Source organism: Trifolium pratense, linkage group LG2 (assembly GCF_020283565.1).
Source record: "Trifolium pratense cultivar HEN17-A07 linkage group LG2, ARS_RC_1.1, whole genome shotgun sequence".
NCBI lineage: Eukaryota > Viridiplantae > Streptophyta > Magnoliopsida > Fabales > Fabaceae > Trifolium > Trifolium pratense.
The window spans coordinates 11,520,184-11,547,829 of NC_060060.1; the positions used below are offsets into that span (position 1 = coordinate 11,520,184).

General features: G+C 31.2%; 4 protein-coding genes across 4 annotated transcripts; 2 read left to right on the forward strand and 2 right to left on the reverse strand.

Moving 5' to 3' along the window:
- Nucleotides 1-2,632: 2,632 nt before the first annotated feature.
- On the forward strand, nucleotides 2,633-7,375 carry LOC123904172 (serine/threonine/tyrosine-protein kinase HT1-like). The gene is made up of 6 exons (XM_045953862.1): nucleotides 2,633-2,826; nucleotides 4,372-4,507; nucleotides 5,080-5,272; nucleotides 5,905-6,026; nucleotides 6,126-6,281; nucleotides 7,007-7,375. Exons 1-6 carry the CDS (start codon nucleotides 2,633-2,635, stop codon nucleotides 7,373-7,375), a joined length of 1,170 nt encoding a protein of 389 aa, XP_045809818.1.
- A 1,604-nt stretch (nucleotides 7,376-8,979) lies between these two features.
- LOC123910981 (HVA22-like protein k) lies at nucleotides 8,980-12,745 on the reverse strand. The gene is made up of 8 exons (XM_045962280.1): nucleotides 12,613-12,745; nucleotides 12,341-12,399; nucleotides 12,139-12,236; nucleotides 11,280-11,331; nucleotides 11,099-11,162; nucleotides 9,726-9,821; nucleotides 9,439-9,511; nucleotides 8,980-9,346 (listed from the first exon to the last, which is right to left on the reverse strand). The coding sequence occupies exons 1-8, from the start codon at nucleotides 12,643-12,645 to the stop codon at nucleotides 9,231-9,233; spliced, it is 591 nt and encodes a 196-aa protein (XP_045818236.1). The 5' UTR covers nucleotides 12,646-12,745; the 3' UTR covers nucleotides 8,980-9,230.
- Nucleotides 12,746-18,197: 5,452 nt separating this feature from the next.
- Nucleotides 18,198-22,269, forward strand: LOC123911070 (vicilin-like seed storage protein At2g18540). The gene is given in 9 exon segments (XM_045962408.1): nucleotides 18,198-18,239; nucleotides 18,241-18,278; nucleotides 18,280-18,593; nucleotides 19,477-19,652; nucleotides 19,741-19,821; nucleotides 19,941-20,225; nucleotides 20,334-20,969; nucleotides 21,027-21,362; nucleotides 21,459-22,269. Coding segments are annotated over 9 exon segments (2,316 nt in total). The 3' UTR covers nucleotides 21,867-22,269.
- Nucleotides 22,270-23,224: 955 nt separating this feature from the next.
- Nucleotides 23,225-27,171, reverse strand: LOC123911071 (probable protein phosphatase 2C 80). The gene is made up of 5 exons (XM_045962409.1): nucleotides 26,964-27,171; nucleotides 25,445-26,124; nucleotides 24,665-24,989; nucleotides 23,863-24,012; nucleotides 23,225-23,745 (listed from the first exon to the last, which is right to left on the reverse strand). Exons 2-5 carry the CDS (start codon nucleotides 26,002-26,004, stop codon nucleotides 23,449-23,451), a joined length of 1,332 nt encoding a protein of 443 aa, XP_045818365.1. The 5' UTR covers nucleotides 26,005-26,124; nucleotides 26,964-27,171; the 3' UTR covers nucleotides 23,225-23,448.
- Between the last annotated feature and the right edge of the window lie 475 nt (nucleotides 27,172-27,646).

The following is a 27,646-nucleotide window of genomic DNA, read 5'->3' on the forward strand; positions in this document are numbered from 1 at the left end:
ATATTAAAGATAGTATAAAGAGTACCAATTAGTTTAGAAGTCTAATTACAAAAATATGTAGTATATACAATAAGACAAGACTATTATGTACAAGTTAGATAAGTTTTTCCCATACTGAGACTTGGTTTAACTATTGGATATTTAACATTAAATTAAATAAGGTGTGATCGATGTGACTTATTGATCCAATAATAAGATTTATTGATCCAATAATAATAATAATAATAAATTATACATGGAAAAAATTTGGTTCCGAAGAAGCATAAAACAAATGCAACAAGAGCTTGTAGTTAGTATTTTATAGAATAAATGTCATAAGGCCGATGGTTGAAGAAGAAGACGAAGAAGTGGAGGGAGGACATTTTTCTTTGGGAGTTTTTTTTGCCGTCTTATCATTTTCTCAAATATTATCCGTTATTTAAGTGGCGAATGTTTTTTTTTCTCTCAAATTTATCATTTTATAATATATGCTACTTAAATAGTAGATAAGTAAAAATAAGACACGCGCAAGAAACTCGTAGAGCGACAAAAGAAACTCTCATTTTTATAGCTAGGTAGTATTTAGTAATTGGGCCTATGACATACATTACACGTGAAAGGGGCAAATGCATCAAGACTAGGCCCAAGTGGTGGAATGATTATGACCCATTTTATAGATGAGAAAATGTAATAGAAATTAAATAAGAATTAAATTTTTTTGAAACAGAATAAGAATTAAATTTAAAAGGTCCACATTTGATAAGGACTAAAAATATATTCAGCTGAAAATAAAAAATTGAAAACCTAGATGGACCAAGAGTAAAATATTAGACTCAATTGATTTTATTTTTTTTTGCAATAATATATCCCACACAACTTAAATATGGGGAAAACTAACATGTGCCCTAAGGCACTTGTTAGTGTACAAAACATTATGTATTACATAGGAATAGGATATATACACATTAAATTTGTTTAATTTGTAAATATTATATAATAGTAAAAACAATTAATAATAAAATCAGGATATAATTGGTTCTTTTTTTTATGGAAAAAATATAATTACTTAACAATAATAGACTTTAAATAATTTATTATAATCTACATTTAATTAATTTTTTATTATAATTTAATAATTATTAGCATATAAATATTTTCTGTCCAAAAAAATTAAATATTAAAATTTTAAATTCATTAACCAATGATATTTTGTTTAATTTTGAAAAGATATAAAATAATATTGTTTTGGTTACAATTAATCCAGAATCATAACTTTATTTCATATTTCTTTTTTTTTTTTGACGAATTATTTCATAATTCTTGTATGTCTCGAATAATATTTATTTTGAGTGTAATATTTAAGGGGTCGTGCTAACATGTACCCTAAGGATACATGTTAAGGATACTTGAAATAGTAATTAAGTTTTGGATAAAACAATCTTTCACTTCTAAAATGATAAAATACACAATTTTCTATACAAAACTACCACCTTTGTACATTAACAAGTGTCTTAAGGGCACATGTTAGCTTTTTCCTTTTTATTATTATTAAATTACTTTTCATACTCTAGAATTTTATTACGTATAGTATCCAATATCCAATCATTTGATGCCACATGACTTTATATATTTTATCTCATGTAACAAAGAATTCAAAATGTATGTTGATATGCTATAAACAACTTATTTATTTGCAAACTATTTTTAATCAGAACTTAAATGTATTTTAAAAAGAGACATGTACCGACAAAATAAAATAATTTTACACTATAATTAAATAAGAAACATTCATTTTATCATGTCACACAACTAACTTTAGAACATCTATGTGATTTGACGAAATACAAGTTGTTTATTGGATGCAGTGTAAAACTATGTTAGACCATCGGTGCATCTTCTATTTCTCTTTTAAAATATAAAAAAAATTATAAATTTAATAGAAAATAAAGTTATATATTAAATGGTACGTACCTATAGAATTCATTATTTTTTTTTTGAATCAAATTGAATTCATTAATTTGACAACATTCTAATGGAAATACAATAATATACTCTCCTTTATTAAAAGTCATTTATACAGAAAATTATTTTTTATTATATTCACTACAAGAAAACAACAATTTATTGGCGGTTAGCTATTTTACAATATGAATGAAGAATTAATTATTAGTTTTCTGATTATAATTATAATTATCATTATTAATGTCTATTTTGCAATTGTTGTAATTAATACGAGAGATCATAGATGGTAATTCAATACAATAAAAAATAATATCTTAATTTTTCACTTTACATTTTATTTATTTTTTATCATGTAGTCTAGTGGCTAGAAATTTCACTATAAATAGGATAATCGGGATTCGAACTTCGACCTCTTGCATATATAATGTAATATCCTATCAATTGAGCTAATCTCATGAGACTCTACATTTTACTTTAAGAAAATAAATCTTTACATAGAATAAAAGAGTTATAGTTACTTTATTGAAATTACCAGCTGTAGATACCTTATGATGTAGAAGGATTTAATAGGTAAAAAAACTAGTTTCCAATTAAGCCAACACTTTTAACTTGAATGTTTTCTTTAAATTCATTGTTAAATGATGTGAAACCCATTCATGCATTTTTTTTTGTTTGTAATAATTTTTGCAAAATGACAAAAGAAAATCCACACTCACTACCAACCTCAGACACAGTACGGCACCCTATTCGAGACATTAGAAGTGTTGATGATGATGATGATGGTTTTGTCTTTCATATTGATCGTAGTTTGCTTTTGGATTATACGAAATTAGTCGTTGGTGACTTGATCGGAAAAGGGGGGAACTCAAATGTATACAATGGATGGTTTGTACCTATAATGCTTGCTACTATGAATTTTGTTTAATTTTATACTTATGATGATTAGCCTTTTCATAATTGCATGCATATCATTTTTGTGTAATTGTCATGTAAAAATATAATTCGTATTTGATCTAGTGTTTATTACAAGATAAATTATACTTTTTAGATTCATTAAAAAATTAATGTGTTGGGCTATAATATATTTGAGATACATTAGTTTTTCATTGAACTTAAAAAGTAAAATTTATCTTATAATAAGGATCAGAGTAATGATCACATTTTATCTAAGATTCATTGGATTGTTTTCTATCGGATAATTCAAATCGGGATCTAGATGTCTAATCTGAGTTAAGACATAAAAATGTTTTATATAGATCGTGATCTGAGTTGTATGATAGCATGTGACATAATAAATCTTAGATAAACTCTAATATATATGAATTTGTCTTGATCTAGATTATACTAAATCATCTTGTAATTATAGGAAATCCCTTACTAATAACTTATTTTTAGGCTTTAATTTATATAAGTCTTTGGTATAAGGGAAGTGTGTTAAGAGTGTCCGCAAAAGTGAGAACTTTTAACACACCTCTCTTACACCTAGAATTGAACATCTAGAACGTGATGCAAGTGATCTAATGGTGAATGATATATTAGATCTTCGGTAAACTCTTATACTATATTAGAATTTGAGTTGAATCTACTTATAAGATAAAAAAATTCTTTCAAAAGTGTTATAACGGATGATATGAGATCTGAAAGTATATTTATCAGTGATGAATAGTCCTCATCTTATAAATAAATTTTGTAAGGGTTATTAAGAACCTAACTCAAATTTCAAAATGATATCAAAGTTTGAATAAGATTTGTTGGTCCATCATCAATCAAGTTACTTCTATCAAGTCACTCAAATTTTATAAGTGGTGGTTAGTCCTTACAAGTTGATTTTTTTAAGAATTGAATCGGACTCAACTCAAATTGTAATATGATATCAGAGTCAGCTAGATAGGATTTATTGAGTCTTCCACTATCGGAACCCAAAAAATAAAAATAATACTACTCCCTCTGGTTCTAAATATAATAAACAAAATACTTTTTAGGTTCATTGAAAATAGGATGTATCTAGTCTATATTATAGACCAAATACATCCATTTTTCAGTAAATCTAAAAAGTGTTTTGTTTCTTATATTTAAGATAGGATGGAGTAATATTTAAATATTGTTTTTACAATATTGATAAAGTATTAATTTTTTTTCTTTCTATTTTACCCTAAACAATTATTAATTTCTTTTTTATCATTTTTGTAATTGGTATGATATAATAAAGGTATTTCATAAAATATAGAATATATATTTTATAATATTAATCGTATTTGTTAATTCATGTATCTAAATCTTATCCGATTTTTAGTCTCAAAATTAATTATAAAATATAATCAAATAATTGAACTTAAGTGCTTACTATCTAGCTAAACTCTAAATTTGCAGAACCCCTTCCACAATAACTAATGGTGTGTTTTCTCCTTGCATAATGGTTCAAACTTCCAGGTATGAAGATCGTCCTGTTGCTATTAAGAAGGTTTTACTCCCAGAAACAACAGATGAAGCTACACTAGAATGTAAGGCAAATTTTCAGAGGGAGGTTAACCTGTTATCTAAGATTGAACATAAAAATGTTATCAAGGTATTCTTTAAGTAAATGCCAATATTTGTTTGCTAATTCCTCTCAAAATATTATGAAATTAATTACTATTTTTTATTCAAAACAAATTTATTGTTCATGTTTGGTGTCAACTTAATGATAATAATTTGATTTTATAATTTTAAGAGACAGAGTTTCAAATCTCATACAGTACGAAGATAAATTTACGGTTATTGATGATAATTTTCTTTTCAGCAATTTTTAAATATTTTTTACAATCTGCTAAAAAATAAGGGATTATACAGAATAACTTTAGTTGTATTGTGTTTAATTTTCAAATTGTTCTGGGACTTGACAAACTAGGGGCTAAGGAACAAAATAAAAACTAAAATTCTTGTCCTATGCACAAGTTATCTAATATAGAAAAATAATATTTTGTCCATCAAACATCATACAAAACAACATTTTTTCAATACCTTAATTATTGTTCTGTCTTGTATTGTTCTGGTATTTATGTTTTGTAGATTAAAGGAACCCCAAACTAATCCAAATATTTTTTTGCTTAACTTTTCAAAGTTAGCAAGTTGCTTAAGATATTTAAGTTTGTCATGCAGTTTGTTGCAGCCTCTGATGGACCAATGATTTTAATCACTGAACTTATGGAAGGTGGTTCTCTTCAGAAACATCTGAAGAACATTTATCCAATAACTCTTAGTTTGGAACAATGTTTAAGTTATGCTCTTGATATTTCACAAGCTATGGAATATTTGCATGCAAATGGCATTATTCACCGTGACCTCAAGCCTGGTAATCAGTTTCCTTATTTTTCTTAAAGTTTTGGGTTAAATGCATAATGTTCATATTCCGAAATTTTTAAATTCGAAATTTTAGTCCTTCTTTTTAAGAAGTTTTAGGATCATTTTCGACAATCTTAGTCTCGAGCTTATTTTTTATCAATTGTCGTTTTTATGACAATCTTAGTCTCGTCTCGAGCTTATTTTTTATGAAGTGTGTTTTTTATTAATGATGTAGAATTATACTTGATCTAACATTGCTAATTTGAAATTCTTAATTTTATTGTTTGTTTTATTTTACTTTTTAAGTTAGATTTATGTCACCCCAATTTTTCTTTTTTTTCTTTTCTTTTTTGATATATTAATTAAACCACAAATTGAGTTGTGGAGAATGATCCTACAATTTATGAAAATTAATGGCTAAAATCCCGGATTCATAAATAAGCCGGATGACTAAAATTCTTAAAAGGCGCATTTAAGCCTAATGTATTTAATTTATGTATTTAGTGATGTATTTTTTCTTTGGATTTTAACTTGTAAAATTAGATTCTTTTTTTTAAAAAAAAAATTATAAAATTATATTTGATTTTTATTTATGTATATTTTAAAGTTAATAAATACTATGTGTGATTATGTTATTTTTAGGTAATATACTGCTTACAAAAGACCAGAATCATGTTAAACTTGCTGATTTTGGGCTTGCTAGAGATGATATATGTGATGAGATGACTTGTGAAGCTGGTACTTATCGATATATGGCTCCTGAGGTATACATATTTAATTAATTAATTTTTAGATTATATTATTAATTTGTGGTACATGTTTATTCTATTGCTAAATTTTTTCTATATGTGCATGAACTATAGCTAATGAGCAAAAATCCACTTCCAAAAGGAGCAAAGAAAAGCTATGATCATAAGGCAGATGTGTACAGTTTTGCACTAACTCTCTGGTCTTTGATCAAAAATCAAATTCCTTTCAAAGATCGGAAAGACTTAATGGCTGCTTATGCTACTATGAATGTAAGCAATTCTAAATTTTTAATCCTTTCTATGTTTGTTTACACAATCTTTTAATTTAATAGATTTTAATTAAATTTTGTGTATCTTACAAAGCTTTTTGTTTTATCTTCATTTCATTGATGAGGTGTTTGCCATATATGCTACATGACATTAACACAATTTTTGTTTTATCTTCACTTCATTGTAGTATATAGATTTGCAATATATAACTAATTAACTACAATTAGAAGTTATTTAGATTGACTTATTTGAATTTATTTATTAGGAGTAATAAAAATACAAGTGAGATTGTATGAACAAGCTTCCATAAGTTGTTTTCAACTTATGTTTATAAGCTCTCTAGAATAGTTTATGAAAACAGTTTATGTTGGGTTTCAAGTGTGAGTGGTTAAGTCCCACATCGATTATGTATGGGAAGAATGTTGGATTTATAAGAGAGATGACCCATTAACCTAAAACCTTAAGGTTTTGGGTTGGGATGTTGCGTCTCCTTCTCTTGTGTGGTCCTGGAGCATTGACCCATTGTTTCTCCTGAGCTCCCCCTAACTCACCAACAGTTTATAACATATAGAAAAATAGTTTAACTTTAATTTATCTTTGATTATAGAAATAGTTTTTTATATATAAAAACACTTATATGATAGACATAGATACTTATAAAAGTTTAATTTAGTTGTTCATTCAAACATGACTTTAATTCGATCGTATTGTTGATATGGTTGCAGAATATAAGGCCAAGTTTGGATGAATTTCCTGAAGAGATAGTTCCTCTGCTGCAATCCTGTTGGGTGGAAGATCCAAAACTCAGACCGGAATTTAAGGAAATCACTGGAACACTGATAAGGATTCTCCAAAATATTTACACAACAAAGATCAATGCTCTTGCTAGCATTAAACAGGATGTCGAAGCTAATGGAGAAAGTGAGGCAGAGTCCTCAAAGGAAAATAAAAACCTTCTCAAACGTGATGTCGAAGCTAATGGAGAATCTGATAACATAATTGCTCAGTATCCTAGGATGGATGAAAAGAAACTCAAGAACAAAAGCAAATTCAAACGCTTTATTTCTTACTTCCGCAGTTGTATTGCTTTTTAATATGACAAGTCATGCTTTATTTTTAGTTTTTAAAGAAGTGTCATCTAAAGATTTTTCATTGTTTTCATTGGTGCAAAAATACCAGAACTCGGATTTATATTTATTTATATCTTTTTGGTGAATTTTATATATGCTTTTTAGTTAATGATTATTTTACTATCATTTTCAAGGAAATTTGAATTTTGTCTTTTAAAAGTTACTAAGTTATTACCATGACATGCAAAGCAAAGCAACCACCATTTTGGTTTGTAATGTCAAATTCTCTTTTCCATGACCACTGTTTTTTATCTCATTTTGCATAAAGTCTAACGTATTGTTTTACTCATTTTACTAATAGAATCATATTTTCCATGATCCACTTTGTCTCCCATCCTCGAATTCAAATCATGGTTGTTCCCATCCCACGGCCACGGGTGATCTCACTTTTCGGCTTCCAAAAATCGTTGAAGTTTGATAGCGGACACCCGAACCCAATGCTGATGTTTTTGCATGGGTTCTCTGATGCTGTGAAATGCAAAGTTTTTCCCCTCTACTTTGACAAAAAAAATATGTAATTTTCTAGTTCTTTAATCTTCCTCCTAAGTCCTAACTCTGTTGAATCTTTTCAAGATCTTGCTAACAAGGTTTTGATTTTTTTTAGTCTAAACAAAGACCTGTCCATTGATTTAAAATTCCTGATGGAGAAACATTGGCAAGATAGATGAGAGATTTAAAATAATTGTCCTTGATATTAGCCTTGATAATGATTTGTATCTATTGTTCATTGATATAAGTCTCGAATGAACAAGAGATACATATCATTATTGTCAAGATTGATATTAAAGTACAAATGTGTTAAATTTCTTGATATACTATGTCAATGTTTCACCATCTTGTGTAAACTCGGTCAGGAATATTTTAAACGAATAGGTAGGTAATCTGTTCATACTAAATCCAATTAAGAACTTATTAGCAAGATCTTAACAAGATTTCAATAGAGTTAAGTATGAGATTAAATATTGGAAAATTGTTGGATTTACAAAAGAGGTAAGAGCTTCAGAAAGCATGTGAAGAATGTGACAAATATTTGCAACAAACCATTTTCGAAGTTGTCAAGTTACAACCTCAGTTTGTATTGATTGTTGTCTACAGGAAGTATTAAAACGGTTCTGCAGGCCAGAAACAGTTGCTACTTGCTAATCTTGAATAATATAGGCAACTGCAAAAATTGATCAATTGGTCGAAGAGACAAACCTACTGCTGAAAGTTCATCAATGGTCTAATTGAGAATATGATATGATTTTTTTTAGTTAACTGATTTATAACAGTAACCCTGAATCATAATTCCCCTGATGTTTCATTAGTTAGTCAACTGTGGTTAATTGAGAACTTGTGCTTATTTGTTTTAATTTTGAGTACCTTGTAAGATGTACCTGTGGAACCACATTTATATTTTACTATATATACGATGCAAGTTCATCAATTGCGCACCTGCGTAACTCTGACTCGTAACCTGTGTTTGTTCATTGTATAAAATAATGTGCGATTGTCGCGTGTATTATTGCAAGTGTGAATTTCACTATTAACTATTCATTAAAAGCTAATCTATAAGATCAACAAACAAATAAATTATAAACTAATCATTAAAAGTGAATCAACAAAAATATAGACAGCTTCCAATCTTTGCAAATGCAGCAAACCTCATAAAATGTACCTACTATCCTATCAAGAGAAAGCTTCAAGTTTTTTTTCTAGAGTAAAAGGATTTCAACATTTAAGAAGACTAATAGAATATTTAAAGTCTAACAGGAACTGTTAGGGACAGCACATCGACTAATGAGTTTCAATGCACCGAAGACCGAACCCTTTTGGTTGATTAGCTATCGTTTTGGCCAGGCTCAGCATCAGATGGCGGCGTCGTAGATTCATCAACTGAACTATGTTGCGATGATCTATCTGATGCAGTAGGGGGGCTTCTCAACATTTTATCAGCTGATTCATACAGATAGAGAAATTCAGTTTGCAGTTTGTAACTTACACAATGGGAAAAAGCTATATTGCAAAGCATAGAAAGAGTGTTTCACCTGATTCGGTTATCTTTCCTACGATGGTCTTGACTGACTTGATCTCTTTTTGATATGAACTGACAAGTTTGATCTGCATGGGTTTAAGATTGAGCTGTTAAATATATAAGCTTAAAAGAGGAGCCTGAGAAAGTTCCATTCTACCAGCTTTTGGCAATATTAACACCAATCAATTTTATACTTCAAATATAAACAAGCTACACAATCATTTCTGGATTTTTTTTCATCATTGATACATGATATTTTTATTGCTTTAGTTTGAAAAGAATAAACAGTATGGGACAAACCACTTCACAATATGCAAGCCCTAAAACGCGATCAACACTTCCTTGATGCTTTAACAAGAAGGGCCGAATGTGATTCCTGTATATCTGTTTTGCTCCCTGCTTGAATGCAAGAAGTTCGTTAGCAAAATAACAGAACATAATTGAGGCATTAAAGAGACAAATTTTCAACAATAGAATGTGGTACCTAGAAGACAATACAGTGTTAAAAATGACTGCAATAGAAAGACAATCCTAATTCTAAATATAAACTTTCAGAACATAGTTACATAAAATTATTGTTAAGTGAATTATCTAAGATTATTTAAATTTTATATGCAAATGCCCCCCAATCTCTTGTACACGTGCATTGGTCCCTGTCCACCCCAAACCGATCTCTCCCCATCCCCTCCTAGGATCCTACCATTCAAGCTCGTTGCCTTCAACCTGACAACCTCAATTCGCCTCATTCCCCCCGCCAAACTCCACCACCACCCCTATCTCTCCCTGTACAGCTGTACTCACTTGTTTCTCTTGAGCTTGGAAAATGTGGGTGGTAAATAAAGGGGATAGGGCTAGGCAACACCGTTTGATAGGATTAAGAAGTAGCAGCAAAATCTGAGGAGGGAGCTAAATTGGTACTTTCTGATCCAAGTGATGACCCAACTATTAGAGGAAACGGTGATGGAGTGAGAAAAGAGAGTTGGGGGGAGAGTCAAATGCAAAGAGAGATGATTAGGAAAAATTTGAACCATAATCTTATTTTATTAAAATAACGGTTGATATGTTGATTAGTGGTTAAGTGCCAGACTAGAGGTGCCAAATAGAACTCAATTAGCCATGTCTGTGTTTTTGTAACGGAGATTGACTTCATGGACTAAAAATGACTTTGCAGGGTGGGAATTTAAAAAAAATATATATATTACAGGAAACAAAAACAAAAAATCCTCTATTTACAGGCACCAAACATATATTTAAACCTTTTAGACATATTAAAAAATAAAATCAATATATTGTAGACTCAGTTCACTCAGTCTCATACTCACATGTCTATGCAAGCTACCCGAGATTATCCTCAAACAATTTTGTAAGTGACTCAATGCGATTTTGAAGTAAACTCAAAAACCACACTGATATTCTGATAAAATGTTACTTAACTATATAGCTATCAGAGCTTCATTTAGCCATATGATATGATCATCATTAAGGAAGTTTGGAAGAAAAAAGATTAGTAAAGTTTTGAACCTTTTACATGTAATTAAATTCACACGTTATTATTTATTCAATTAGATATATAAAAAGACATGAAGGAGGATGTAACAAAATCTATTTCAGTTACAGATGGCTCAAAACATCATCAAAGAATCAACCAAACTCTGAATGTTTATGAAACTCACATTAGTAGGTGGAAGTTGAAGCCAAACAAGAAATGCAAACTTGACGTGATAGTACATGGGAACCCTGAGAAAAAGAAAAGAAAAATTACAACAAGTAACTTGGTTCGTTACAAATCACAAAGAAAAAAATCCCAATGAAAGAATGAAAAAATACTACCAACTCAAATGGAACAAATTATACCATGAAATAATCTTGTCTGTGAATACTTCAACGAGGCTGAATGAGCCAAAGGCTGTAAATAACAAAAGTGGAGAAAAATAATATCATGATAAATATAATAGAACAAGGGTTATATTTAGACACAGTTATGCAAAGAGATTGAATTAGACTATCACATCGGTAGGCATGAGCATGTTAGAGTTTAGAACTTTGGGGACTTTAGGGGCTGAAGGGATTGGGTTATTCGAGTTTATCTAATGACATGCACTTATGACATTGTTTGGGAGAAATTATAAAATAAAAACAGCTTATGACATGTTCAAAAGCTGTTTTCAACTTATTTCCATAAGCTCTCTAGAATAGCGTATATAACATGTTCAAAAGTTGTTTTCAAATTTCAACTTATTTCCATAAGCTCTGCATAATAGCGTACAGCTTATATATTATACAAAAACAATTTGACTTCATTTTATCTTGTTGTTATAGAAATAACTTATTCATAAGTGCTTGTATGATAAACACTTCTGCTATAAGCACCAAAATAAGCAATTTTCCCAAACAGGGCCTATATTAGATATCAGACTAGAATGTGTACTTAGGGCCCAATTGGATTGACTTATTTTTTAGCTTATGTGAAACAGCTTATGCATATAAATAAGCTTTTATGTATTATTATAAGCTTTTTAAGGTAGTTTATGAGAAAACAACTTATAAAAATACAATTTTTGTTAATGAAAACTCATGAATTAACATAAAATTTTATAAGCTAAATCCAAACGGGCCCTTAGTTCCAGAAAATAGTAATACTGAAGTTCCTCTGATTCGTGTCTGGTGTCTGTGTCGGTGCTTCATAATAAAAAACGTTTAGATAAATTCATACCAGCCCAGTAGACAAGACACCTTTGTTGATCATCTTGATTTTTACTTTCAATTGCCTTGAACGTAGAGTACACCGGCAAAGCAATTCCCACAGAACAGCTACAATAAACATGAAATTAACAATTAAAACAACGAATTAAACCATAAAAAACAACATTTAAATTATAAAAATGGCAGTAATAGTGAAATTGAAAATAGGTTACCATGCGGTTCGAACAACAACGTTGGAACCAAGAGGAGAAAGGAGTAAACGGAGTCCAACCTGTACCGAAAAAGTTAAAAGATGAATCAAAACCCTAGAAAGTAATGAAAGCGATAGAAATTGGGGAAATTGGTGATGATGACCTAGAAACTAAGAAAACGATCAAGGTAAAAGAAATAGAAATTAAGCGGAATGAAAAACCTAATTGAAGAATCATGAATGGCGAAAAACATATATATGAGAGGAAAAGAAGAAAGAAAGAATGAATTGAACCTCGCTTGCTATGTTTGATCCGAGGAGAGCCATTCTACAATCTCGAAGCGCAGAGCAACATTGTTTTCGTTTCCAATATAATCATCATATAATCATATTAAAACAAGGATACTAATGAATAGTCCTTTCAATCCTTCTTCATTTTTTTACACCTAACTAAATCCAAGGTTATAATAGTATATTTACAACATTTCATCATATCAATCTAATATTTTATAATTTTTTTTTTCTTTCTAACATTATTAAACTACTACATCGCATGAATTGATTAAATGCACGTGTGACGAAACACCGTTACATCGAGACATTAAAAAATTATTACAACAATTGCAATTATTATGAAGAAACAATTCCTTCAATAGTCGTGGTAATGGTATGATTCAATAGTGATTATGATTCAAAACAAACTCTTATTCTGCATGAAAAAAGAGAAGAAATGACAAAAATGTAAAAATTGTCTCCTTGTGTGTCACGTTAAGGTTAAGGTTGTTTGAAGAAGTATTATAAAAAGAAGATGTAAATTGTGTTTTAACATTGTCACATTTTGAGTCATGGCTTCTTCCAAATCCAAAGCCCAACTTATTGCTGAAACTCAAATGTCCATTGATAAAGTTACCAATGAGCTAAATACTCAAAGAGCTAAGGTTCATAAATTGAGAAATCAGGGCAAGAGAGTGAACTTGGCGAAACTAAAGGAAGACAATGACAAAATGATTTAGTTAATCTTAAATTATAACTTGCATAGGGCATTCAAAATCTCAAGGACGACTCTGCTTCACTAAGGGTTTTAATGAGGCAGAGAGATGTAAATATTATTATATAATTAATAAAAAATTTTGTTTTGTTATTTTTTATATGTGTAAATTTGCTTTGTGTTTCCATGATCTATATCTAAGTTGATTTTCTCTGTTTGGATGATCTATTTAGTTTAATGTATTTGAATTGAGATGAACGAGGCCTAGCTCACACAAAGCTAAAAGATATTGGTTTGATTATCAGTTTTGTATTTCACTTGTTATGATTACTGCTATAGCAAAGTCATAGTCAGTTATGAAGTGTTTATTTCTAACTTGATGATACTGTGTTTGCATTCCTTAAGAACAGATATGTCAAAGTAACTATAAATCAACCTTAATTTAGAAAAGATGATCCAAACTAATTGTAGCTCTTTATAAATAATTTGAACTCAAAATTTTAAAAATTTCATATTTGACAAAGTTCTCTGTCGATGGTGGTATAGTTTGATTATTTGAGTCCTGATATTAGAATTAATTTTTAGAAGAAGAGGAAGTTATACTTGACTGATTGATGGTTGGTTCCAGCTTGGGTACATATGCAATTTCATAACGGGTGGCTGCGCTAAACTTTACAATCCTAACACATAATTTTGTGATTTAGATTGTCAGTCGATCATCATTCTAGTTATTAATGTTCATCAAGATTGCTCTGACAAGACAAGCCAACTAGAAAGCCCTCACATTTAGTTTGTTTTAACCATACTCGGCTATCCTACAACGTGAAAACATTGAGAAATATTGAGATTTATAACCTCTTGCTTGAGTTCTTCAAGTAAACACCTGCTCATAAACATAAAATAGATTAGAGCATGTAAACTAATTTAGTCACGAAGTTATCGTTATAACGAGTGCTAGAAGGCCAGATTACCTCAAGTCTTCTATTTCATCTAATATTTCACAGGCTTGACGAGGAAGTTCCAAAAACATGTTGCTTTTATTTCTCCGTTGGAGGAATTCTTTCTTCTTGATCATCCGATTCAGTTGTGTAACTCGAAAACACTGTACGAAGAGATTGACAGTTCCAAACATAGAAGAATTGAATGGACTTTGGAAGCATTCCTTATGTTTCTTAAAACTTGTTGTATATATAGTTAAAAATCATTGCAATGTGTATCAATTATTAAGAGCACTTAATTATCAGAGTTGATGGCTGCTACTTCCAAGCAGCCTACTTTGTTATAAATTTCTCATCATGTTGTGCGAAAATTTTAATTAGGGATTTCATTGATCTTGTCCAAGAAATCAACACCGAAAATCGAAAAGAATATGCATTATGTTAGTTTTCAAAGTGTAATCCTCAAGTTTATTCCACAACAACAACGCCTTATATAGGCAAGTACACAAGAGCTTACAATAAAACACGTTTAGCCTCGCCAGGCCTGCTTGGCTTCGCTAGGCTCGACAGCACAAAGCGCACGCTATACAAACAAAGTAACACACACACACTAAAAATGCTAACACATTATAGCTTATAAGCTTGTATGATAAAAAAAAAAAAAGTCATGTTTGGTAACAGTTAAATCATAAAGGGTTGATGCCTCCATGGACCAATTGTACAAATGGTGTTATGAACCATGTTTAGGCTAGTAACAATAAAGATGATATCCCTAATTAATTGAAAAATAATAACCCTTTTTAAATAAAATAAATAAGTATCCTCTCTTTGAATTATGTACATTCAAAAATTCATATATTCACCTACATTTAGTGCAAAAAGTTAGGAGAGAGAAAGAAGAGAGATAATATGATAAATTATAATGACAAAATTGACCTTGAAAATAAACTAAATGTAGGTGAATGTATGATTTTTGAATGTAGAGAATCCAAATCATGCATCTTCATATGCAAAAGGAAAGAAAATTCATTCATGTTTTTTGGTTCTTTTTTCTGCATTGATTTTTCATTATCTCGTACATAATGCTCAACTGCTAAAATTATAATCTATACAATATAAGAAAGTTATATGTTGGTTAAAGATCAAAACTGTCATCACTTCATTTGGTGACATGTGTCCAAAGTAAGGGTATTTGATGTCCAAAATTTTTGTAATGGAACTAAAAGTACACACTATTTAGTAAACAAACCAAGCCATCTAAGTCATTTTGCATTTTATGAGTGGAAAAGAAAGATAAAAGTTGAGTTTTGACCAAGCCATTAAACCATATTCATGACAATGACACTCCGATTACAAAGGAAAGTCACATGAGTTGGCACATGTGACTTTGTCACATCAATACTTTGAAATCACACATTTCCCACTGTTTGCAAACTTTTCACTTTTCATTCAAATTCAAACTGATAAAAAAATTTATTTTATACTGGATAAATTCTGACTGATATATAAATGATAACTATCATATACGGGACAAATTATCATTGACAGAATTTCAAAATAATTATCATATGCGAGACATGTTTTAACTAATAAAAATTCCAAAAAAAAACTATTTCACACGGGATAAATTCTAACTGGTAGATAAATTTTAACTATCATATACGAGACAAATTATCACTTGATAAAAAATTCACAATAATTATCATATGTGAAACAAGTTCTAACTAACAAAAATTTCAAAAAAAAATTATTTTACACGTGATAAATTCTAAGTGATATAAATATGTTTTATGTAATTATTTCTTTCAATTTAAATATTTATAATTGCAACCAATTTTAACTACTAAAATATAACTTAAAAAAATATCGTCGTAACCGCACGGATCTCTTACTAGTTCAAAATTTTAAAAAGTTAAAAAGTAGTGATAAAATTGACTTAACTTATCAATATTTACTAGTATTTCTTAATATACGTTGGAGGGAGTATATTCTCTTGTTTCATGTAAATTCCACAAGAATTTTAACGAACCAATTCGCAAAAGCTACGTATAAACCAATTCGCGGTTCTCTTGTTATGTAGCGAATTTTGTAACTATGATTGCGCCAAGTTCACATATCCAAATGAAAATTAAACGCACACAAGAAAAAAAAAACCAAAGCTAGCAAGTGAAAACTTTGAAACACAAATAAATCCCCGGACACTGCATAAGGATTTAAAAAAATATAGGTGGATTACAATTCAATTATATATGAGAGTTTCATGTGTACACGGTGATTTAGCTGAAAATCCCAAACGAGCAAAAATATATATTTATATTCTTGCAAGAAATATATATATTTAAGATGATGTAAAATAGTTTTTGTCAAAATAAAATAATGTAAAATAGTGAGAATACAGGAACCTATATTTCTATTCATACATCAGTATTAATGCTTTTTTTTTATAGTAGTAATTTTTACGGACACCTATATTTCTACTCATATATTAATGAGTGTCTATATTCTTATAATTTTTAGGAGAGATATATCTCTAATCATATAATAATACGCGTAGTTTATAATTTCTACGCAAAATTTAATGTCATTCGAAGTTTGAATGGAGTCTTATAAAAAGGGACAAAGAAAAATCTGAATATAGTCTTATATTTAGGAATGAATGTAGTAATTTCTACGATGACTTATATTTCTACTAATATATTAATAAGCGACTAAATATGCAATTAAACCTAAAAAATTAACGGAAAAGATCATTATAAGATATAGTTGAAAAGTTTTAGATAACGATAAGCTAGTTAGTGGTTGATGAGTTATATTAAATGGTGTTTTTTCATTAGCGGAATGGTGTTGACAGCATATTTCATCCGTCCTGAAATATAAACAAAACAAAAATTAGTAAAAAATTATACAAAATTACATTAAAGTCCTTCGATTTACTTAAAGTTTTAGATTTATTCTTCATCCTAATTATTGACCATTTTTTCAATATCATTTGTCCCAAGTCCCAACCATGGAAAATTTCTCATCCCAGCTACCCACTTTCTCACCACACCCCTGAAAATTCCATTTTTGCCCTTATTCAAAAAATTCGGAACGTGTTTTCTGAATTTTTTTTGCCTTCAAAAACAACTTCGGAATGTGTTTTCCGAATTTTTTCCAAATTTGAACTAAAAAAATTCGGAAAACGCGTTCCAAATTTTTTGAACAAGGGCAAAAATGGAATTTCCATGGGTGTGGTGAGAAAGTGGGTAGTGGGATGAGAAATTTTCCCAACCATGGCTGCGTAAAAAAAAAAAAGTCCCAACCATGGTAACTGGATCTTCTCTTTTGAAAGAGGCCGGGCCCTTAAGTAAGTTTAGCAATTTAGCTCATATCAGAAATACTATGTATTCGCACCCTCCTTTTTAGGGAAAAAGTATAATATAACATGAATTTGATGTAACTAAGCCATAGATCTATAACTTTGCTTGTATGAAATGGTGATTTTAGTACTACATCTTTTAATCTATCTTACCATGAAATTATGTCTAAATTAACTCAACATAAGTTTCCATATAATTAGTGTAGTTTAAAATTTAAAGAGTCTTATAAAAAAATATAAGAAAATTTATTACATTGTCTTGTATCTAAGAGCATGTAGTAAATGTACTAGCACTTTGTGAAGAAAAAAATATATACTATATGCTACCTTGAAAGTTGAAAGAGTAAAAATATAGCCCTATGTAAAAATTGGAGGTTATCTGAGTTATATTTGAAATTGAATTTAAAAATAAAAGGCAAAACTCACAAATTTGGCATCAAAGATTTCATAGTGATCTCACTCACATTTTCACTCACTCATTCATTCTCATCTCTTTGGAGTTTATTTAATGTCATGTCACACACATGCACCTACCAAATTGCCACCTGTTCAAACAATTAACGTGTCCAAAAACCAAAACATGCAGCCTTAAAAAATGCTAGCCACCACCGCTCTCTATATAGTAGACACCTTTGCTTAAGTGCAAAATCACTACAATAGTTTTTTCCAACTTCAACAATGGAGCCTAAAAAATCTTTCTTATCTTCCAAATTTTCATTCTTGTTGATTTTCTTTCTTATTACCATTTCCTTGTGTGGATTGAATGCATCAAGTGAGGAGCAGAATGTGAAGTCTCACAAGGGACCTGTGGTGAAGAGGGATCAAAGAAGGACATTAGTTGACACTGAATATGGAGAGATTTCTGCCACTGATGTCAAAGAAGGACAAAATAAAACACCAAATTATCATATTCAGTTCTTTACATTGGAACCTAACTCTGTGTTTCTTCCTGTGCTTTTACATGCAGCTATGGTCTTTTATGTTCATACAGGTAGGTGTACACTTTGGAATTGGATTTATAAAAATGTTCTGATTAACTAAGAAAGTTTATCATAACACTTTGTTATATCAATTGTTAAATACTATCTCAACATATATAGTGAGATGTGATACATATGATTAAATGTGTGTCTGTGTTTACCTAGTGAGTGCACTATGAATCACTAACACTGGACACAACACCATTGATATCTAAATTGAGAATGAAAGTTCAATATTTATGGTCCAATTAAGTTACATGAAAAAAATAATGTAATTTATGAAACTAATGACTAAAATCTTAGATTAAATAATGGGGGATGAAATATTGTTATTTTTTAGCATAGCTCAGTTGACAAGGATCTTACATGTAATATGCAAGACAAAACTAGTATTCGAACCCTGATACTCCCACTTATTCGAACCCTATACTCCCACTTATTCACTCAAGACACACACTTGTGACTTATCAGACACATGTCACATAGGAAACTCTAATCCCATGAGTGTGTAATTAATAGTGAGATTGCAACCCACATACCTTTGTATGGTGGTGAATCTTGAGACACTAGTGTGCTCTTTTTAAGGTTTCAGATTCGAACTCTCTAGGCCACTAATTAAGGCCGCTAGTTGATGATGAGATTTTAGTCTCTTTCAAATTAATCGGTCTTTGGTGTAGCTCGCATTAGTCAGTCTCTGTGCATAATCATAAAGTTCTTATTCTCTTTACTCACTTAGAATTAGCCCATTAAAAAGTGTATTACATATGGTAGCTCAATGAATGTTTTGTTATTACTTATAAACTTATACTATCATTTACTGTTGAATTCCTTTTTGCACTTCATCTCAAAAACAAATTAACTTTACTAAACATTTAACTTAACCGGGTATATCAGGTAGTGGAAAGCTGAGTTGGGCAAATGAAGATGGAACTAGCACAATAGATATACATGAAGGAGATGTAGCCAGTCTCAAAGAAGGATCTGTTTTCTATATACACAGCAACTTGGAACCACAAAGGAAGAAACTAAGGATTTATGCAATTTTTACCAATAGAGATGATAGCACTTTTGTAAGTCACTGCACCTTTATTCTTTTCTTAAACTAAAGTTTTAAAAGCCTTGTTTGTTTCAACTTTTCATTTTAACCAAAAAATGCAGGATCCATCAATTGGTGCTTACTCAAGGATCAATGAACTAATCAAAGGCTTTGATGAAAAAATCATCCAAGCAGCTTTTAAGGTATATAAATACACTCATAATGTATGTATTCATAATATCAATAGTTAAAACTAAAAGGCCCTTTGATGCAAATATAAATAGTGTGGACAAAACTCTAAATTCTGATTTCCATTTTTAAGGTGCCTGAAGATTTGACTGAAGCAATCACAAACAAGACTGAGACACCAGCAATAGTGCATGCAGTTCCAGAGAAAAAGCATAACAATGTCTTGGAATTGGAGGCTTCACTTCTTGAATACTTCACAGGCATTGAATCCAACTCCAAGAAGCTCAAAACATACAACATCTTTGATAATGACCCTGACTTCAAAAATTGTTATGGTTGGACTTCAACAGTGACCAAAAAGCAACTAAAACGATTAAAGAGTCACAACATTGGAGTTTTCATGGTGAACTTGACCAGGGTAAGTGATTATATTATAACTTCATTAATATTAGTTAAAATTATAACTTAAATGTTTGTTGTAAAAGTTTATAGTAAAGTTAGTAATATTCATTTTGTTTTATGAAAGGGATCAATGTTGGGGCCACATTGGAATCCATTGGCAACAGAAGTAGCAGTGGTGTTGGAAGGGAAAGGTATGGTGAGAGTAGTATGTGGTAGCAACACTGATGATGAATGCAAAAACCAGAGGTTTAGAGTTAAGCAAGGAGATGTTTTTGTGGTTTCTAGGTTTCATCCAATGGCTCAAATATCATTTGATAATGAGCCACTTGTTTTTATGGGATTCAGCACTGCTGCAAAGAAAAATTATCCTCAGTTTTTGGCTGGTGAAGGATCAGTGCTGCAAATTCTTGACAGACAGATAGTTGCTACCTCTTTAGGTGTAAATAAAACAACCATTGACAAGCTTTTGGAGAACCCGGATGATTCAATTATTTTCGAGTGTAGTTCTTGTGCGGAGGAAGAGGAAAAGCTAATGGAGGAAGAAAAGGAGAAGGAAAGGGAGGAGGAAGAGAAGAGGAAGAGAGAGGAAGAGGAGGAAGATGAGAAAAGGAGAGAAAAAGAGGAGGAAGAGGAAAAGGAGAGAGAAAGAAAAGAAAAAGAAGAGGAGGAAGTTAGAAGAAGAGAAGAAGAAAGGAAACGAGAGGAGGAAGAAGCTAGAAGGCAACAAGAAGAGAGGGAAAGGAGGAGGAAAGAAGAAGAGGCAAGGGAAGAAGCTAGAAGACAAGAAGAAGAGAGGGAAAGGAAGAGAGAAGAGGAGGAAGCAAGGAGGGAACGAGAAGAAATTAGAAGACGGAAAGAAAAGGAAAGAGAAGAAGAAGCGGAGAGGGAGGAAGAAGAAGCTAGAAGACAACAAGAGAAAAGGGAAAGGAAAGAGGAAGAAGCTAGGAGAGAAAAAGAAAGGGAAAAAGAGGAAGCTAGAAAGCAACAAGAGAAATGGGAAAGAAGAGAGGAGGAAGCTAAGAGAGAAATAGAAAGAAAAAAGAGGAGAAAAGAGGAAATAGAAAGGGAGAAAGAAAGGAAAAGAGAAGAGGCAGAGAGCGAGGAAGAAGCAGCTGAAAGACAACAAGAAAAAAGGGAAAGGAAAGAGGAGGAAGCTAGGAGAGAAAAAGAAAGGGAAGAAGAGGAAGAGGAAGCTATAAGAGAAATGGAAGAGGAAGCTAGAAAACAAGAGAAAAGGGAAAGAAAAGAGGAGGAAGCTAAAAGAGAAATAGAAAGGGAAAAGAGGAGACAAGAGGAAAAAGAAAGGAAAAGAGAAGAGGCAGAGAGCGAGGAAGAAGCAGCTAGAAAACAACAAGAGAAAAGGGAAAGGAAACGAGAAGAGAGCAGAAGAAAAGAGAAAACAAAAAGGGAACAAGAAGATGAAACAGAAGAACAAGAAGAAGACACTGAGAGCCAAAGTAGAGGAAGAGGAGGACAGGGGAGACAAAGGGGTGGGGACAGAGAAAGAAGAAGCAGAGAAGAAGCATCAACAGAATGGGAAGAAGAAGAAGAAGCAGCAGCCAGAAGACAACAAGAAGAGAGGGAAAGGAAAAGAGAGCAAGAAAGTGAGAGCAGCTTTGAAGGAAGGAGAATTCTGAAAATCCGAAAAGGCGTGTGATATTTTGAGTCTTAACTTGCAAGAGGGTTCACTGCTTATATAATGTGTATCATAACTTTTTATGTATGTTTCTCTGTATGTTTTCCGGTTGTTTGTTAGTTGAAGGTCTGTGTTTCATGAAGCTTGGCTGGCACTGATGTGTATGTATTACAATAAAAACCTTCAGTCTTCAATCTTTTGTTATAGTCTGCAATTTCTTTTTTTTCCTGTCAGCTTGTTATAAAGTTGTTCTGTGGTTTATGAAGCCTATTAGATAGTATATAAATCTTATTTTAATACAATGTATACTAGTGAACTAATATGAATGGGAGGGACTTTGAAATGATAGATACCATACAAAGGCCAAGTCTGTCCAAAAAGTATGTAGTTATCTGCCAAAAAGTTTATATAAGATGTGTTTGTTTAAAATAGAGGGACCCTTGTATGAATGATTAAACACAAGAGGGTACTTCTATTATTATCCAAGAATTGCTTTATTTTTTTAACATTTAAATTTCTCTATTGCTGAAAATGAATGAGAAGTGTACTTGATATAGTATAATTTTATGGATATAGTTTTCATATCACGCTCTCATCAATGTTGTATGCTTTGATTTGATTAATATAGTATTATTATAAGTATAACAATAGAATACTTGTGCACAGATACAAAAGCTCTGGTGACAAAATATAGTATTTTTAAGTAATTTTCTATAGCTGACAAATTATGCATATATGCCTTGAATTGCAGAGCTTAACTAATTTTAAAAACCATTAAAACAAAAATAAGAAGGTAAAACTAACAATGAAGACCAAAAACACACATGATAATGCTTGTGTGGTAAGTTACTTATATAAATATCAACATTTAACGGAGCAAAGTTACCAGTAAAAGTAAAAAAATAATGATAGCAAGATGACAAAGGGTTCTTTTGAGAAAATATCTTTGGAGGGATTGAAATCAAAACAGTGGGTTCTTTTGAGAAAATATCTTTGGAGGGATTGAAATCAAAACAGTGTATCTTAATTGCAGCTGAAATTTTGAATTTACAATCACCTTATGCAATTTATATTGTTAAGCCGAATGACAATTTATTTATTTTTTGTGTACAATGGAGGCACTAAGGCTTTAACTTAGGGCTTCATCCTTACTATTCAAACCCCTTACCATTGAATTGATCCTAGTTGCTTGCATCCAATAACTTCATGCTTACTATTCAAATCCTTACCACTAAATTGATCCTAGTGGCTTGCGTCCAGTAACAATTAACATCATCACAGGATAATAGACCTTAGTTCATCACATCCAATTTCAGACTAATGTTTACAAGTGACAATAAAACTGAATATTTCTTTTCTTTTTGTGGAGGGTTGTTGTATAATGCAAATAAGGAAGCCATACTAACCTTTTGTAAAGAAAAAAAAGTACTGTATTCTTTAAGTGTAGCTTGACACTAATGTTTGAGATAACTAAGTACTAGAACAAGTAAGAATGAATTAAAATTCAAAGTAAAATAAAAAATAAAAAATGCAAAGGAAGCGGCTTAGCCATATAGCAGCTAAATATACACAAAATGAGGCAAAAATGAAATTGGCAAAAACATCACTCACTGACTGAGTTGGATATGTAAGACACAACAACTGTTATGTCATCAAGTTTGCCGCCATAAAACCGGTATCCAGCTTCTTGAGCTGCAGCTGCAAACGGCGACTGCCTTTTCTTGTCCAGTGCTTGCTGACGAGCCAATGCTGCTATCTTCTGCGCAGTTACCTGTGGTTCTAATTTAGCTCTAATTGCACTTACAACCACTGCAATGATATCATTGTTGTACAAGTTGTCAAATAAGCCATCTGTTCCAGCAACAATGACATCTCCTGATGCAACGGGTACTGTAAAAACCTACACACATTATCGCATAAGATATGCTTAGTTTGTTTTAACTTATGTTTAAAAGAAAAGAACAATGAAATTCGATCCTCCATTACAGAGGATAGTGATTTAATGAGTGAGCTGTACCTCGGCAGAGCTTGGATTATCACCTGCATTACCACTCTCCAATTGATATGGGAAGTTGAAGCCGTGTTGTTTAACTGGGGACTTGAAAACAATGCTTCCACCTCTAATCACAATGAATCCACTGTCACCCAAATTAATAGCATTTAGTGCCTGGACCAAGAAACCAAAAACAATGAATGAAAATTAATAAGTGGTGTTAATATTCCAATCATGTTAATCAAGAAAGGCTGCATTCAGTCAATCATGATGCAGCTAAAACAATATCAGACAGTGTACTTGAGAACTTAGGACTCGTGAACAGGAAAGACAGCATTTAAGAATAAAAAACAATACACGGTTGTTCATGTGGACATCAGTTTTGTAGAGAAAGACTATGTACTACTGACATTTTAGGTTTAAGACATGTCCAATGTCCAACAAGTGTCAGACACTGACATGACACCAATACAATCACTTCCATTTTAATAAACTAATATACTGATGTCTATGTGTCAGTGTTGTTGTGTCTAGTGCTGTATGTGTTGGTGCTTCATAGGAGAAAATTAACACCAAAACATGAAGATTGAAGAAAAATGCACATCATGGATTCATGAATCATGATCATGGTTTTCATTATAACACATCAGCAAACTTGTAGAAAATTTCCATGTTGATGAAGATGACAAGAAAACAAACCATCCAATGTTAATTATGCAGTATGCATGAAGCATGCTATTAAGATATTAAGTTAAGTTCAACAACTCCACCAGCAAATTGACAAAACTGTTTTGACTGTCAAAGTGGACAATGAAAACTGTAATACCTCATCAGTAAGAGCAATGATACAAGCGGTTGAAGAACCCTTAGCCTTTGTATTTGAGTGAGCCTTTTCTAACACCCTTACTGGATTAAAAGAACCTTTGGGCTCCTCTTGAATTGCTTTTACTGAATTGGATACGAGTTCCTGGGCATACAGTCCTGCATTAATGCCAACATCTGCCCAGCCACCTACACCATCTGCAACACCAATTGCTTGTTCATCCGTGCAAATAAAATGAGCATCCTCTCCCCCTGTCGCCTCCTTATCTGGATGTGGTAGGTAAGATGATCCTGATAACATTTTCAAGGGCTTGCGGTCGAGAGTAGTTCTGAAAATACAAAGTAAACGGGCCGTAAGACATAGTAGTATAAAATAAAATTTATAAGTATATTTTTCCGCTACTAAGCTATTTAGTTAATCCGTGACAAAGGAAACTTAGGATCTCACTGGAAATCAATGACACTGGAAAATTGAAATCATGGTTTTAAATTGTGGCTCGCAATTGCAGCTGCAGATAAAGGTTTTGGAGTCTGCAACTGCATCGCAACCGCAATTGTGGCTGTATTAGTGCTCAATTTTATACAAGCATCACAACATAACCTCAACTGTAATTCAAAACCTTGTTCGAAAACAGTAGGACTCAAATCTGGCTTATAATGCATAATAATCAGCCTAAATAGGATAAGTTTTAACAGTATATTAGAATTGACATCTAAATTATCTTATCTGACAAAAATTCAAGCAGAAGCAGAAATTAGAATATAAAGAACAATAATCACATACAAGTTAGGCAAAGTGGAGGAATCTTCCAGTTCATCAGGAGGGCTGCTCTCGTATGAGAGATCATGTGCAGTCCCAGCTAAGCAGCAAGCAGAAGATGTGGATAAATTCTTCGACCACAACCCATGAAGCAAACCCGCATTCTGGATCCTCCAACTAGCATCAAAAGTCGAACGCCCAAAATTCAAAGGACCATACAAAAGTTGTTGTGGTCTTCTCAAACTCACACCAGCCTTCATGAACCCTTTATTAGTTCTGTCTTTGAATGACACACCAGCATGCTTTGTGAAATCTTGAACGCCACTATAACTTGAGATTAAATCATCAACATAAACATCTCCAAACATAGCATTGGAAGATGAAGAAGCCATTGATTTTCTACCAACTTTATTGCTTGAATAGCAATTACTTGAATTGGATAAAAAAGCAGACGTACTCAACGGAGAAAGAGACAAAACAGGATTATTCAACCTTGTTATTGGTACTCTATGTTGTTTCCTTATTATTTGATGAATGCGACAGTTAATTGAAGCATTCACCTTTGAAAGATTACCACATAGCATCTTAATCAATTAAGCTCGTATACAAAATAGTCTTAATTCAGAGAAGAATTTGAAAGTGAAAAAGCACATTCCTTTTGCACACCAACACTTCCCTTGAGAGATTTGAACTGTACCCGGATTCTGAAAAATTGAAATTTTAACAATTAGTATTCAAAGTTTGCAACTTTATGAGAAGAAAGGCATGCATGATAATTCATACCAAAAAGTCTCTAAACTAGTCCCTAAACTATTAAAATCAACTAAAAAGTCTCTAAACTATACTCACATCCAACTATTTGGTCCCTCGGTTAACTTTTTCGTTAAGTGACCCTAGTGGTCCTTGAACTATTAAAATTAACCCTCAGTAACTCTCAATTAACTTTATAAAGTATAACTTAGCATAGTAATACTTTGATAACAAATTTAACCTTTTAATTTAATAAAAAATATTATTAAATATATCAAAAATTTCATAAATTGCATGACTGGAGATGTTTAAATTATAGTATTCAGTAAGTTGCAGTTCAGTCGGTAGTTATTGTTTGAGACATTGATTTGCAAAGACTTGAGTTCAAATTAGAGATTCCTCACTTCTCTACCCTTAAAATTCTCCAATTTAGTTGGTAAACTATCACGAGAAAAGGAAAAAAAAAAAAAAAAAAAAACCAAAATAGTCCCTAAACTATAATGAAAAACTACAAAATAGTCCCTAAATGTTTAATTATTATTTTTTGTTAAATACGTCATCTATTATCTTCTCTAATCCAATAAAAATTGTATATTCTGATTATAGCTATGTTTCTATAAGGACAACAATTGTAGTATTAAAAAAAAACTAATAAACCAATAACAAAAAAAACGATAAAGCATGAAAATAAGCAACTTTAAATCAGTAAAAAAATCCTAAACAGGTGAAAAAATTGTGAACCCTAAACAGTGAACATGAGAGGGATAAGAGTAGCAACGAATGGGAAACAAACCTGGTGAGAAGAATAACGAGAGATTGACGATGAGGAATTGGAGGGTTCTGTGGAAAATTTGAGAGAGTTTGCAACCACAAAAACCTAAGAGGTTGGATTTGGGGATAGAGTTTTTCAAATTTCAATTTTAAATAAAGGTATCAAACTTTTATTTCTCCGCCTTCAGCTACTTGGTGTTTTATTTTATTTGGATTTTTATTTATAGTGGTGGATATTTCATATTTGATTATTTATTTATTTATTTTGTTTAGAAATTTGTTGGATTATCTTACTACGCTTTTTTTTTCTCCTAATCTTTGGATAAAATTCTGTTTTTTAATAAAACAAAACTATATTTTGAAATATTATACTTTTCATTTACTCTTGAAACACTTTAAACTCCTATATATTATGAGTTTATTAAATATTATGAATTAAATTATTTATGTAATGACTTTTCAAACCAATAGAAGGTTAGGTTTATGATAAAAAAAGAAAAAGTATGAGATTAGATATATTTATTTTGTTTATTGCATAATAAAAGGTTAAAATATTTATTAAAAACTCTTTTCTTTTTTACGACTTATACAAAAGACACTGCTGGCTATCCAAAAAAAGTTTAGAAAGTGGGGATGAGGTGTAAAATATGAATATACTCCATCCGTCCCAAATTGAGCGACACAATTGACTGTTGTACACTATTC